Raw genomic sequence first — 15,030 nt, forward strand, 5'->3', positions numbered from 1 at the left:
GGGGCGGGGACTGTGTGCCGGTCGTCTGCGATTCCTCGAAGGAGGAAGACATTCAGAAGTTGTTTGAGCAAATCCAGCGAGAGCAGAATGGCCGGCTGGACGTCCTTGTCAACAACGCCTACGCAGGCGTGCAGGTCAGTGTCGCCGGCGAAACGCCAACGCACCCCTGCTGGCGCCGCCCAACGTGCCCGATTACCTTGGGGAAGGATAAGATAAGGACGCTCAGGAATGACATTTTATCTTTTTCAATTTGATGGCATTTGATTCGGCAATTGTAATTTTTTTTCTGCCGTTGCATTTTTTATTCCAGGCTATCTTTGGAAATATGGGAAAGAAGTTCTGGGAAACGGAACCATCCATATGGGATTCCATAAACAACACGGGGCTCAGGTAGGTGTTTCCCCTTCGTCGCGCCCACGGCCTGGTGAGTCACGGCTGCCGGACGTTGAGTCACTGCTCTGCCGACGTCATCCTGATGAAGTGCTTTTCCTCCCAGGGGACATTATTTCTGCTCCGTCTACGCCTCGCGCTTGATGGTGGCACGGGGCCACGGCTTGATCGTCGTCATCTCATCCATGGGAGGGCTGAGATACCTCTTCAACGTGGCATACGGTGTTGGGAAAGCTGCAGTAAGTTCTCTGGTCACAGCGTCCCAAATTTGATGAAATCAAAAGGTGACGTTGGCATGTTTTGGTTTCCGCTCTGAGCTGGTAAATGCCGATCTCCTGAATAACAGCATCGCCGTGGTGTCGCTAACAGAGTTTTCGACGCCTGATATGGACCGAATGCAACACAGAGAACTAACTGTGTTTTTATTGAAAGTGGCTTGTCGAATTCCCTTATGACTCTGAAGCCGCAGTAGCAGAACTAGCAGTTTCTCCCCTGAAAGTCATTTTCTTCCTGGTAGTTTTCATACATAATAACTTGTTCTGCGGTAATATTTCCTTGACAGAGCGTCATGTTGATAGTTTGACCGGGGCTTGTTGAGACCCATTCCAACGCTAAAAGCAATTAAAAGAGAATATTTTACCATGATAAAAAAAAAAAACGTTGTCAACAGCTTCTTAAGAGGCGTGGCTCAGCCGGGTTTTAAAATGTTTCTCTGAAACATGTTTGTGTTCGTGTTTTGAAAAGTGGACTTTTCTTTTCAGTGCGACAGGTTGGCGGCGGACACGGCCGTCGAGCTGAGGAGTCGAGGCGTGGCGTCCGTCAGCCTCTGGCCCGGCGCGGTTCAGACAGAATTCGTGTCCCAGGCCATCATTGAGAACAACAGTCCCGGGGTGGATCCAAAGGTAGAGTTTATTTACATGTGTTATATTTATATTTATATTCATACAGATCCTTCGCCGTGGTGAGAGCTGTTTCCGGAGCTCTGGTTCTGTTCATGTGTAGAGCTGTCGTGATGATAACTGTATCGACTTATCGCACGACATATGGGCGTGACCTTGATCATTTCTCTGACCTCCACAACCGCCCGTTCTGTTTACATGCCTTTTTGTTCACATGAGAATGTCGGCAACAATGATGCCAGAATAAAAAGCAGGGTTTTCCCCCGAACATTATGAGACTTGGGGTGCAGCGCCTGAGCGTTTGGCACAGCGCCGGGGAGCGACGTCGCTACTCCCAAGTGTCAATTTGACGAGGCCTAAACGACGCCTCAGCGACGGAAGAATCCTCTGAAATCGCAATCCCCTCCTTATCTTTTGGAGTTTTCACAGCGACCGCGATCATAGCCCCCGGCTGAGTTTTATCTACGCTAGAATCCACGGTGGACTCTCTGCCGCTGTTACCCCTACAGACGCTGCGCTCAAGTCACGTGGGAATTTACGATCTAAACGACTCGCTGCCTTCTGCCGCTCGTAACATCGATCTGTTTTTTCATATCCATAACTGCGTCACAATTCACAAATACATACAATGCAATAAATAAAAATACAAATGGGAAAAGATCAATAAATACTACAATCTACAAATCTGTATTAAGGTTAAAAAAAATCAGCGACATAAATGTATTTCTAAATCCACAAATAAATAATGTATCACTTGCGTTGTGTAAACCATTTTACAAATGACTGAAAGTAATTGAGCCGAATGAACAGGAAAAAAAAGCTGTGCTGAGACAGGTTTTGGCTGTCATTTCTGGTCGTGCTGCTTCTGTGTCGGAGTTTACCGTGGGAGGGGCTCAGGCAGACGCACGCACGCACGCACACACAGCGAACCACGTAAAGATAACGTGTTACTTGAGACGGAGAGCCCATTTTATTTATTTATGTTTTATTTACTCAGGATATTTAAATGTATTTTTTACATTACAATGTGTGAATATTCTTAAGAATTGAAAGTTCATTTCTATTTGAGAGGATGTACTTACATTATTATGCTATTATATTAGCATTATATCAGTGGCAAAAAATTGTCTTAAAATGACAATAATATCATTTATCCCAATTATTTCTGGGACAATATGTCATCCAACCAAAGTAGTTATTGTGACAGGCCCATTCATCTGTTTTTATTTTATTTTATTTTTTTCATTTTTCTGCAGTTCAAGGAGGTATTTGCAAATGGAGAAACCCCAGAACTGAGTGGGAAATGCATTGTTCAGCTGGCAAAAGGTAGGATTTGGTGGGTGATATGGGGAATTTGTGTATTGATAGAGATGAACCAGCATTGTTTGTAACTCTACAGAAGAAAAAAAATAGAAATAAAAAAGACAGTACTTTAAATGTTATACTTTTTATTTGACAAATATCAAATAAGCTCCATCTAGCATTAGACACCTAAGCATCCTAATATAGCCTGTATAAAGATCTTCCAAATGTAAAATATTGTCACTCAGAATATTATTTGTGCGTACAACCTCATACACGACGTGTACTGCCTCAGTTGTTATTTTCAATCAGTTTCCATGATTCCTTAACCGATAGCCATCCTTTCAAAAGGCGTTATTGAAGTAACTACATATTTGTTATGAACATGCATTACAACATGCACATGTACTATTAATATGGTCCACCTGTCAAGATATGTTTGTTTAATATTTTTGATAAATATCTAGTTATTCTACATATTCAAATGTTTTCTTTCCATGTACTTTTAGATAAAAATCTAATGTCTCTGACGGGGAAAGTCTTAATGACTTGTGACCTGGCAAGGCGCTATGGGATAAAGGATGTCGACGGTACAATACAATTCTCTAATTTTTGCTTTGTTTAGTGTGTGTATTTGCATGTTTGTTGTGCTGTGTGTATGTTTCTGTTTGAAAGTTTAAATATCCTAAGTACAAAGTGCGTCTAGTGAAATGCGGTTGAAACTGTGTTTCCAGGTCGGATCGTGACCGATTACACCTCCTTGAAATTCCTGGTGTCCCAGGTCCCGTATCTCTCCTGGCTCTCTGTCGCCGTGCCCTCATTCTTTCGGGTGCCACGGTTTCTTCTCACCCTTGCAAACGGACGATTCTAAGACCTCCTATATTCCATATTAAGTTTTGCACACTTGCAGTTTGGTAATCCCAACCCTACTTCACTCTAGCGCAGCGTTTTTAGATTGTTATCTCTTGACCAGTGGGCAGCCATTTGTCGGTTTGTGGGTCAGCACTTAAATACTATAATATATGCCAATATATTATATTATAAATATGAATGGACTTCTTTAAACTTAACTAACCAACTACACATAACGACAAATAAGCAACAGCTTTGCCAAACATATATTGCAGCATACAGCTAAATATGCAATGTTAATATGGAATTAATGTGCTGCCATTACAACAATGCAGGCATCACAACAGGGAGTAAAACAAAAAAATTTGAATTTTTCGGTAATCAGTGACACTTCGGAATATGATTTTCAATGTGAATTAGATTGATGTGATTGGGAATTCAAATAGATTTGAGATTGGGGGACCTTCGCGGTGAAATCACCGATAGAAAAAAAACAAAAAAAAAAAAACCTTGCCGCCAGGATGAAGACAACGTCCGAGCTCCATCTTGTGTCAGTGGAATCTGAATCCATTCGAACGCACGACGTCCACGCCGCCTCCTCCGCTCCCAACCTGACGAAGCTTCTGCTGAATATTTCCACTGACGAAGGAGCCACGTTAACCGGTTGAAGGAATCAAAATAATGCAAACACATGCAAAACACGTTTTTCGTTATCTTATTCTGGTTCTGATTAATGTTTGATTGTGATCACGCAGAATGTGAATCTGTAGACTTTAAAGAGAACATGAAGCCTGCTCTTTATCATACATCTTTTATTGTGAAATGAAGTCACTAAACCTGAAACCTCTAATCATACATAACGTATTTTGTAAATCAGTATTGCTATTAAAATTTTAAGTTGATATAAAAATATTCCACAATTTGTGGCTGGACATTCAGTTATTTCAACAGTGTTTTTGTTCATAATTATTCAAATGCCTTCCTGGATCACGGCTGTATCTGTATCTGGACAGAAGGGTGGGCGTGAATTGGTGATCCTCGAGGCCATGTTGTTTGGAGCTTTGTATTTCTGTAAAGACAGACGTATGGGTCTGGGTGAAACGCCAGACCCACTCGTCTAACCAGACTCGTATTGCCCCGTTGAGCTGAATTTGAGCACAGCAAGGAGATGCAGCAGAGTGCAGCAGGGATGTTGTTGCCATGAAGAGTTGTAAATGATGGCGCGGATTAAAGAAGTGTGAGCCTATCCTTTAAGGCGAGAACTCCTGAGACGCCCTGGAACTTGTGAATAATCTGCCTGGAAATACAGAATATGAGTCCAGGGTCCTCTGTTTTTGTCGAAGCCTTAAACAAAAAACGTTAAATCCCCTTTTCAAAAACGGGAAATGCACCCCTGTTGGATTACAACCAACATTTTAATAAGAATGCTGGACCTGTCCTTTAATAAGATTTAGGGGCTCAGACAGACTCAATTAATTGAGTCTGAGAAATGAACCGGGCAGTTTTTAAAATAGAGAGGTTGTACAAATAGTGTGTCGAATATCAATTATCAGTGTCTAATTGACCCCTTCTAAACAAATTAATCCAGTCACTTGTTTAAAAAAAATGACAAAAAGGAAAATTGTGTGTGCGTGTGTCTATATATATATATATATTTATACCTAAAATTGTGTTTGAAGCCATTAATGTGCAGTAAGATTTGAATAAATACAAATATACGTTTATTAAAAATGTATAATCAAGAGTAATGTAATAAATGTAAAAGTATTTATTTATTATATATTTTATTTATACGTGTATTATTTTATAAAATGTATACATTTCCTATAAAATAATACATTCCTATCATCATCATCATCATCATCATTATTTTTAAATAAATCCCGTTATCCCTCAGCCAGGGCTGGGTGCCACTCCCTCCACCAATCCCCGCTCGGCTTTCCCAGGACGCCACGCCCCCCCCGGGCTCCCGGGCCTGCTGCACCGTTTCCTGGTGTCGGGCTCCGCCTCGCCTCGGTCTGGCCGGACACTTCTCACTTCCAGAACAAAAGCAACAACAACGGTCCGAACGGGCCAAAGTAACGGGCTTTCAAGTTCACCCCCGGCGGATCGGCGGCATCCCCGCACCCACCCGCACCGCACGGACCTCCGCTCCCCGGCGACTCGCGGTAAACGGCGACAAAGTTGGCGAAAGTGGCATCTTTGTGTCCGCGAACCTAATCCGAGGGTCGGATCACTGGAGGGTCCGGCGGACGGGTATTGTTTCTCGGTGTTTACCCGAAACTTGGCCTTCCCGGCGGACCGGCACCGCGGGAAGTGTGGAAGCGGATCGTCGCCGTTCAAACGCCCGTTGGAGAGGGACGGTCCACCGGCATTGATGGTAAGTTTTATTTTTAATATTCCGCTCAAGCGTGTCCGGCGGCGGAGTGCGCCTGTGCGGTCTGAGCGCTTTACTTAGTGCGCCACAAAGGAACGGGACGATTGTTATTTTAATGGCCCCAGTGAACTAGTTTCAAGCGATTTATCGCACTTCCACGGGCGCTCCCCTCGCCCGGGTTCCGTGCGAAAACACCGATCTGGCGCCGGGGATTCGTTCGTCATCTCCCCCCGTCGGTTTCCATTCCCCGAACGTGTTTGTTTGCGGGTATTAAGCAACGGCCAATTGGCACGGACTAAATTGGCAGGGCTTCTGCGTGGGGGCAAATGGCCTAATCAGACACGGTGGAATCTGTTCGCTGAATTTGGAAATGTCCTCCCGTGTCCTGAATTAAAGATAATCACTAAAACAAAGCATAATTATTATTGAGGCTTTGTCCGCTCCTTAATAACCTGACACCTGTTTTTATTATGGGCCACGCTGGTTCCAGTCGAGCTGCGGAGCGCGTACATACAATGCCCCCCCCCCCCAAAAAAAACAGTAATTGAATAATAATAAAAAATAAATAAAAAGTCGTGGGATTTACGGCAGCCCGGGCAGCCGTTGATTGCTGTTTTAATTGTAATTAAATTTTTTGTTTGTCTCCAGTATACTTCACCTGTTGCACTGCATCCATTAATTAGAGGATTCATCCATTAAAAATGCTGGGTTTTTAAAACAGTTTCCAATTAGGTTGGTAGTATTTCACATGAAATAAATGTGTGAATTTCGCTCGCTACAAAGCATCATGTACTAAGTCAAGCTCATTGTCTCTTTACATAGGTGTGTGTGCAGTGTTGGTTTGTGCTCGTGGAGAGGCTTCTTTTAACTCTTTGAGGACTGAGAACTTGAAGTGGAACAAAGCCAGTACTGGGAAGCGGTGAGAAAGTAGACTGTGATGGATTTCTTACGGCCCCCCCCATTACCCCAGCTACCACCCCACCCTGCTCCACCCTTTGACACCACTCCCCTACTCCCACAAAACAAAAGTCAGTCACCACACTTGGGTTCCAGGGGGGGAGGGGTGTTCAGTCTGGACGGCGAGTATACGACTCGTTTCATTGCAGGATTCAGAGCACGGAGTGCAAAGCAGGGGGAGGGGGGGAACAGCTGTCAGATAAATGACTTCGAGAATAAAAAGTTCTCAAATACCGTATAAAATGCAGATTGTACTCTTCAGCATCAATTATGTTTGGTTACTCTTGAAAATGTATGCGATGTTTAGGGACCTCCGTGGAAAGATAAAAACAACACGGCTGTTAGGACAAGCCCGTTGGAATGAGTGTTTGATGTTTTGTTTTGTTTTGTTTTGTTTTTTTTTTTGCTTCCGTTGTGTGTGATTTTTAGGTAAAAACCACGGTCGTCGACATCCTCGATGGCAGCTTGCAGTGAGCATAACGGCGGAAAAGGCCAAGGCGTGGATGTGAAGGATTCTTGCGAGGGCGAGGTGACACAGACTGAGTGTGAAAGGAAGCGCGTGGTTCGGCGCTCTCCTAAGGATGTGCACCAACCCGCCAACACGGCCGACAGCAGCACGAGCGGTTCCTCCAGTTTCAGTACCAACAACAATTCGGTCGTGTGTCTGCCCCTCGTGTCGGAGGGACTGAAACTAGTGTGGACTCAGTCCGACCAAACCCGCGAACTCGACACCATCCCGGAGCTTGTCCAAGCTTTTAACCTGTTCCCCTACCCTACATCCCGTGAGGTCAACACCCTGGCCAGAGCCTGTGCCTTGCCTCTGGATAAAGTCAAGGTGTGGTTCATGGTGCAGAGAATCAAGTACGGTATCAGTTGGGCCTCGGAGGAGATAGAGGAGACGCGGCGGAAGCTGACGCTGCCCGAACTTTCTGGAACCCACACCGAAATAAAGGATGAAACACTGGCAAAGGGCAAGATAAAATGTTATGGGGATTTAATCATAACTGACAAGGACAACCATCAAATTGAGAGCGCTCGCTCAACTTCGATACCTCAGAAGAAGAAAACGATGTACGAGTCACCAGACTCCTACAAACCGGCCAGACCTGCTGTTCCGTGTTTCAAGTCCTCGCTCCCGCCCCCTCAGGATTCCTACTACTATCGCCCCCCAGTCGACACGCCGGCCACTGTTGCTGCCGATGTTTCCCTCAACCTCACCGAGCCGCCAACGCAGCAGCGTCGTCACGGACGCTACAAAAAGTCAAAAGCTCAGCTCGCCATCCTTCGCACCAGCTTTCTTCGAGAAAACTGGCCGGCAGAGACCGAATTGAGACGGTTGCAAGACGAAACGGGGTTGAGCCGCAACGACATCCGCAAGTGGTTCAGTGATAGTCGCTACCAGATCAGGGTTGGTCGCGGAGCCCTTGGTGCTCAGATCTATTCTCAGCATATTGCATCTGAAGTACAAGATGATTCTCAGCAGCTTCAGCCTCTTCCGCTTATCGCTCAAAAGGCACGTCCGCAACAAAATGGTGTAAAGGCGTACGAGGCAGCACGCGGTAGTGGAATCAAAGAGTCACATTTCTTTCAGACTTTTCTGTCAAACAGCCTGGAGGCCTTTGGGGATAGAGTCGTGGAACCAAAGGCAGAAGAGACCGAGGCCGTAGAGGAGACCTCTGGTAGCGGAGAACATCTCAAGGACATGGAGCAAAGTGAAGAAGAACCGTTGCAGTTGACCAAGACCAGTAGCGTTGAGTCTGCAGTTTCATTGCAACCAGCTGCGGAATCAAAACCCTCCCCCTGCTCTTCCCCCTCCAGCACCCCGTCACCAACACCTTCGCCTAATAAACGACTTTCAAACTGCATCAGCACATCAAAGAAGTCGTCCCACTCCACCAAGGCTGGCACTTCACAAGCGGCCCAGCATGTCTTTGGGGCTTCGACATTGTCCACATCCCCGGCGCTCACTCCTGCCGGACGGCCACGAAAGACCAAGGAACAACTGGATGTCCTCAAGCAGCACTTCCTACGCTGCCAGTGGCCAAAGAGCGAAGATTACACTGAGCTTGTCAAGCTTACAGGCTTACCCCGGGCAGACGTCATTCAGTGGTTTGGGGATACACGTTACGCTGTCAAAAACGGACAGCTGCGCTGGGTGCAGGGGGTCCGCGATCAGTTCTTGGCTGAACTCGCGACACAGCAAAGTAGCAGTGGCTACACCAATGGAAGCAGCACCAGTGCGACGCCTCGGAGCGGAGGCGGTCGCAAACGAAAATCAAATCAGGCGAATGGAACAAGTAACCCCACAGATTCCCCTGACATCCAACCGCTGGAAACATACCATCGCTTGACTGGGACGCTGCAAGAAAAGGACCTCGACTCCCTGTGCAAGAAGTCGAGAATGAGTTATCAGCAAGTAAGGGATTGGTTTGCATCTCAAGAGAGTGGTCTGATTGACGAAAAGCCAAATGTTACTGATTGAGAAAAAGGCACTGGTGGGATGAGTCCCCATTCCATTTTGTAGCAACAACTTTAGTTATTATAACATGGGTTAACATTGCTTTAATTCGAGCAGTTTCGTAACTTCCAAGTCTTCCAAGTGCAAGCTCAAAAGCAGAGCATTTTTTTTTATATAATGCCGTATCTCCTGCGTATCTAATATTTGGTCTGTGCTTATGCTGTCTAAAGAACTGCCTTAAATAAGACAGTACAATGTACACTGGTTAGTTGTTTTTTTTTTTTTTTTGTTTGTTTGTTTTTTTAGGTTTATTGTTTGTTTAGATAGCCTCTCAGTAGTAATATTTTTTTAGTATGTTGTAGTATAATTTATATTTGTGGTACTTTTGGTACTTCAGTGTAGCTCAGAATTTTGCAGACACTAAACTGCTCTGGGAAAGTTTATTATGTTAATGATATTGTTGACTGATCACTGTGTAATCATTCATTTAAAGCCAATAATTCCTTTCCATAAATGGCACACTGGACATTCATACTTAAAGCCGTTATGTTGCACTAGCTGTTTCAGAGCCTGCTGCCATTGTGTACTAAACCGTGTATTTTGAGCAGGGGTGCACAGATAAATATAAGGAAACTGTTATCAGACATAAGTACGATACCAGATTCAAATTTAGTATCTCGAGTATAACTGAATACAAAAGTCTTATACCAAGGGCCGTTTCATAATGTCAATTACTACACACAAAGGACTTGCTTTTCTGCCTGACACAAAGGCATGGTAGATGTCTCAGTGTAATTCAATATCGATTACTGTTCGATAGAAGTAATCGATTAGATCAGGACTTTTTGTCGACCGTTACCTAAAGTGAGGGACTTGGAATAAGTATGGGCAGTGAAAAAGTGATAACAGTTCATCACTACTTCTGACAAAAACCTTTTATTTTGAACACTAGTGTCGCCTTGCTCCTTTGAATTATTCAACCATTGTACCATGCTTATTCTACTAGTTTTATCGAGTATGGTAGCTTATGGGTATTTTATTAGCTTTCATTTAAACTCGACCTTAATACAAGCATGTATCTGAAATGTATTCCGTTTTAGAACCTGTGCATAAGTACTGTAGATTTAGTTGTAGTTTGCACAGAGCTGCTCTCTTTGTCTATTAAAATGTCAGTAATAGGTTCAAGGTTAGAACCCCCCTCTCAAGTGTCCAGAAAGACATTAGTGGTTAACCCGCAATTTGGCTTTGCACTCTTGACTTGATCTGTATCAGTATTTTTGTCTCTCTGCCTTGATATATTTTTGAAAAAAAAACTTTGTAGATATAAGAGGGTTAAGGTATGGGTGTGGTTCTAAGTGTATCGACAATAAATGTTATAGTTGTAGTGTTGGAACCTGAGTAACCGATCCGGCAACAGAAGTTTTTGTAATCTATACAAGAAACTACAAATGGGTGGTGAGGGCCCTCCAAGTAAAAGCACACAGGGTTTGAATAAATAAACCAATAAAAATCCAAAGCAATAATAATTTGTTTTTTTTTTTTTTTTTGTTTTTCCCAGTCAACCCTAGACTTTGAATTGAAGCACAAATGTCACATTCAGGTATGTCAGTACATGTGTTAATTGTAGTTTTATTGTATTTTCTTATTATGTTAGCCAGGAAAAGTAAATAGAAATGTTCTATTTTGTAGAGAAGAGTTCAGTCTTTCTTGGTCTCAGTTGTGAACCTCTTTAGAATATTTAGAAACAGTTTTTTGAAATTATTGTACAAAGAAACAAAATAACATATTGGCATCATTTTGTTGATTTTGCACAATTGTGTCACTGGAAACCAGTAAAATATCCATCTTTATAACAAAATAATCAATTTGTGTTCTTATTGACCATGCCAACCATTGGATTTATCAGAACATTTAAATTTTATTTGTTTAACAATAACTGCTTTGGCTCTGACGTTGATGTTGCATGAAAAAAAAAACAAAAAAACAATCAAATTCCCAATAAACTGAGAAATGCTAAAGCAAATTCAAAGGAAAAAAGAACACCTAAAATCCATATACTGAAAGGCAACTATTTAGCAGTAACATTGATTAAAAAAAACGTTATATCTTGCAAAATCTGTAATTTTCCCAACAAATGCACAGTATATTGACATCTTTTGTGGCTGTAGTCTGAACAAAATCAGCCGAAAAGGTAGAACTCTTAAGGAACACGGCTCGAAAAATGCCTCTTAATAAACCTAGGGGCCATTTCTGTTAGGCATAGGGGATGGAAGTGTTGATCCATTGAAGAACTGGAATGTGTGGGGAGTCTGATGCCCTGTCCTGAGAACCAAGAACATTTAGGGAACAATCCTTACAAAAATCTAGGCAAAGACTTTTAACCATTTAACTTTTGGCATCATCTCGATAAACTGCAAAGGGCCACCTCCATTTTATGTCCTGCTGTCCCCATCATTTTTTCTCTTCATGGATAATGTGGCACAGTTGATGCTTCAGTATCATTTATTAGCGGCACCACGGCAACCAGTGATGAACTGAAAAATACTGGAAGTGGCTTGAAAACATTTAGTAACATAATATGTCTTACCTGTTGGGAGTGCCATAGAATGTCGGTGTTCCTTTTTAAAATAAGGAGGCAAAACATTTAAGTTTTTTTTTTTTAGTTGATTATGTGGTGCATAAACAGCTAAATATCATTTTCTCTTGTCAAATAACTGAACTTACTGAATCCACGTTCTTGATGAGAACTACGGCTGGAAATAGAGTACGCAGATCCAGGTGGAGTCTAGTGGATCAGATAGGAACAACACATGTACTGTATGAGCTATTTGAGTCATTAAGCAAAATCTTATAATTGTGGAGTACTCCAACCTGTCTTGACATATTATACATATTATAATGCGTCAAGACAGGTTGGAGTACTCCACAATGAGTAGAGACAGTATTGCCCAGTGTAGGCTTAAATTTCAATTATTATATATTTATTTTACATAAAGTCATTAAAGGTCTCACTTGAGGTTCTTGACATAATCATCTTTAACATGTACAGTATAGGGTGTTGTCTTAAAGCGTCAACCAGTTTCCGTTTAGAATTGTCTTTTCTAGTGTAAATAAAGTTGTGTTGATGAAAAGTGTCTTGTGTTTGTAGGTCAGGATGCGATAGGCCCCTGCTGCTCCATAAGCCCATGGAAGTCCTCTGGCAGAGCTATGACTGCGGTCCTAGACACCAGATTAGAAAACTAACAGAAATGCCATGGAATGGCTTCCCTGAACTGGGGCTCGTCTAAATCATTATTTTAGTACGTCAATATCAACAAAATCGACATTTATTCATATTTAGATCTTTGATTGCGGTCTTCTGATTCTTGTCTTTAGAATTAAGGTTTCCGGAAATGAAAACCAAAACAACACAACACCAAGGATTTTTGAATCTGTGCATTGAAAAAACACCTCGTATGCCTTCTTTGCATTTTGGGAAAGAATTTGAGTGGCTGCGCAGAATGTGTGAAAATGGGAGACCTACCGTGAGAGAGAGTCTGGGACCTCTGTCTCGTGCCCTCCGCTGGGATTCAGATGAGCTGGGGCGACTGAAGCACACAGACTGTTTAGATACTGGATCAAAGTGCATCAGCGGAACTTCTCAGGGATGCTGCATCTTTTAAATAATGTATGAGTAACTGTTGCACCATCTGGTTTACTCTTCCGACACCATGAAACCGCTGAAAATGTCCCAAATGCTATTTCTTTGCTTTCTAAACGGGTCGCGGAAGAAGACAAGTTTGGGATGGGAGAGTTTCATCTTATCTAAACATACTGAAATATAGTTAAGATGGAAAATTATTTCTACTACATTAGAGATGCGGAATACGTCTGCAGTGTGTAGAAGCAGAAAAAAAACTATTAAAACATGACTTTGCAATACACAACGTACCTTACGCTTTGTGTGCGAGGGGTGACTAAGGAACGGGGGAAAAAGTGGGGAATGGCACATGTTGATAAGGCTAAACAAGCTGTCTCATAAAATGCAAGAAATCAACTTTTTACTTTGCTCTATCGGTCAAGCTTACCTGGGGAGGTGATAGCTACTGGAAGAGACATCCTCTGAGCGCTGCGCAAAAATCGAGGTCAACATAGTTCAAACAATGTTAAGGCAGTTCAGCATGTAACCGTGGAAAATTGAAACGATGACCTGATAATTCACCCGCTCGTTGGGAATTGTCCTGGAGAAACCTGCGGCAGGGAAGGGAGCGACATTTCAGAATAGGCGACACGGGCGTTTCCTGAACGCCCGTCATAGTAAAGCGGGTTTGTGTCTTTTCCAGCCTCTCGCGGGACTCACCCTCCTCTGAGACAGGGGCTTTTTCAACTCTGCATTCTCCCTTTTTAGCTCCGACACTTGCCTACGACGGGCAGGAGAGCGGAGAACAATAGATCCACAGTATGGGACTAAATAATACACGGGGGGCAGCGAAACAACAATGGGCACCAACACATCACCTGTAGCCCTGCTCTGTGACCTCCTTTAGACGCCGCTCCAACTCAGCAGACCTGTGCTTGAAGTGCGCCGTCACGTGCTCCTTCTGCTTCCTCTGAAAGAGTGCAATCTGTGGATGATGGAGGCCTGAACATTAAAGGCATATTCAGGGGAACGTAAACGCAGATCTATAATAAATGATATTCCAACTCAAATGAGGAAGTAAGTGGCAGAGACACCTGTGCTATGTGCTCGAGCTGCGACTTGATGAGTTTCACGGGGTCCTTGAAGAACGCCTTTTCCCGAGGCTTCATCTAAGGGAAATAATTGGACGGAGATGTTGGGCGATGCCCTTTCATTCCTCCCTGTCGGGGGGCGACCACACGGGAAGACACCAACCTCGTTGGTGATGGGCAGGTAGTTGCACGGAGCCCCACACACACTGCACTGCTCTGTTGGGAGGTAAAGAAATAAAGCGCCGTGGAATTCCCTTAATGCATGAGTCCTGTGCTTATATCAAAGATTAAAACGTTCCTGGGAAACGAGAGTAACTCTACTTAAAACATTTCAGGTATCTGTACTTATCTGCATATATTCAGTTTTAGACTTCACAATGAAAAGCGTATAATATTTGCTTTTAAATGTGGGAAGGAAAAAAATGGTAGATATCTGTACCATTGTTTTTCCTTGTAAATTGAGTTAAAAATAAAAATAAAAATCTGGGTTTCTTTCTATATTTCAAAATTCATTTGCAAATGATAACGACTGGCATTTGTTTTGAAAGCATATCAGGATCTGCAGAAAAATAAAAACTGCAGTTGTACTTTATACAGTATTACTGTATTTGACCGAGGCATTGGATAGGAGTAGGTTTAGTTTGAATATTTTAATTGCGAGTACAATCAACAGCAAGTACTGACTGTACATACTTTTTACTTCAGTAGAAATTGTACTTTCACTCGAGTCATTTTGTGCGTTTACTTAAAAGGCAAACGTGTGAGACCTTCTCCCACCCCCGGTCAAAAGACACAAGCAGCAGAGGAAGCCTCCATACTGGGGTCGACGCATCCTTCGCAGCAGATGTGACCACAGCTGGAGACGGCGAAGTTCTGTCCTTTCCGCCTGAAGCAGCGGTTACAGTGGAACCACTCCATTGGCGCCTGGAAGCGGGGGAACGCTCACCGAAAATATCAGAGTACTTTCCACGGAAATGCTCAGACTCGTGGAGTACTTTCCACGGAAGTTTATCAGACACACACACACCACTATGCTAACAGTTATGCTATGCTACTTTAGTGAATTAACGTTGACCTTGGCTAAC

General features: G+C 43.2%; 3 protein-coding genes across 5 annotated transcripts in view; 2 read left to right on the plus strand and 1 right to left on the minus strand.

Moving 5' to 3' along the window:
* The window catches only part of dhrs1 (dehydrogenase/reductase (SDR family) member 1), a 6,644-nt gene extending 2,281 nt beyond the window's left edge, over nt 1-4,363 (plus strand). The window contains exons 3-9 of the mRNA XM_080010563.1: nt 1-134; nt 311-390; nt 497-629; nt 1,152-1,292; nt 2,546-2,615; nt 3,101-3,181; nt 3,326-4,363. The exon at nt 1-134 is cut by the window's left edge and continues 10 nt beyond it. Coding sequence (XP_079866689.1) covers nt 1-134; nt 311-390; nt 497-629; nt 1,152-1,292; nt 2,546-2,615; nt 3,101-3,181; nt 3,326-3,462 — 776 coding nt within the window. The 3' untranslated portion in view covers nt 3,463-4,363. The remainder of the gene's footprint in view (nt 135-310; nt 391-496; nt 630-1,151; nt 1,293-2,545; nt 2,616-3,100; nt 3,182-3,325) is intronic.
* Nucleotides 4,364-5,498: 1,135 nt separating this feature from the next.
* homeza (homeobox and leucine zipper encoding a) lies at nt 5,499-11,559 on the plus strand. 3 transcript variants are annotated; one of them, XM_080010726.1, is made up of 3 exons: nt 5,499-5,823; nt 7,207-9,193; nt 10,794-11,559. In XM_080010726.1, the coding sequence occupies exons 2-3, from the start codon at nt 7,235-7,237 to the stop codon at nt 10,854-10,856; spliced, it is 2,022 nt and encodes a 673-aa protein (XP_079866852.1). In that variant the 5' UTR covers nt 5,499-5,823; nt 7,207-7,234; the 3' UTR covers nt 10,857-11,559. The 3 variants fall into 3 exon arrangements, with proteins under 3 accessions (XP_079866852.1, XP_079866850.1, XP_079866851.1); XM_080010724.1 differs by lacking the exon at nt 10,794-11,559 and having other exon boundaries at nt 7,207-9,281; XM_080010725.1 differs by lacking the exons at nt 5,499-5,823; nt 10,794-11,559 and adding an exon at nt 6,642-6,739 and having other exon boundaries at nt 7,207-9,281.
* Nucleotides 11,448-14,863, minus strand: LOC307237924 (E3 ubiquitin-protein ligase RNF212B-like; the record flags this gene model as incomplete). The annotated part of the gene is made up of 11 exons (XM_080010727.1): nt 11,448-11,557; nt 11,823-11,853; nt 11,960-12,020; nt 12,759-12,822; nt 13,167-13,191; nt 13,303-13,465; nt 13,575-13,635; nt 13,733-13,839; nt 13,949-14,023; nt 14,109-14,161; nt 14,764-14,863. 6 exons carry the CDS (start codon nt 14,861-14,863, stop codon nt 13,433-13,435), a joined length of 429 nt encoding a protein of 142 aa, XP_079866853.1. The 3' UTR covers nt 11,448-11,557; nt 11,823-11,853; nt 11,960-12,020; nt 12,759-12,822; nt 13,167-13,191; nt 13,303-13,432.
* Nucleotides 14,864-15,030: the final 167 nt, after the last annotated feature.

Source organism: Zeus faber, assembly GCF_960531495.2.
Source record: "Zeus faber genome assembly, chromosome: 12".
NCBI lineage: Eukaryota > Metazoa > Chordata > Actinopteri > Zeiformes > Zeidae > Zeus > Zeus faber.

Excerpts from the sequence above, each read along its gene's own strand:
- homeza (XM_080010724.1), top strand. The coding sequence starts at position 7,235 with ATGGCAGCTTGCAGTGAGCATAACGGCGGAAAAGGCCAAGGCGTGGAT.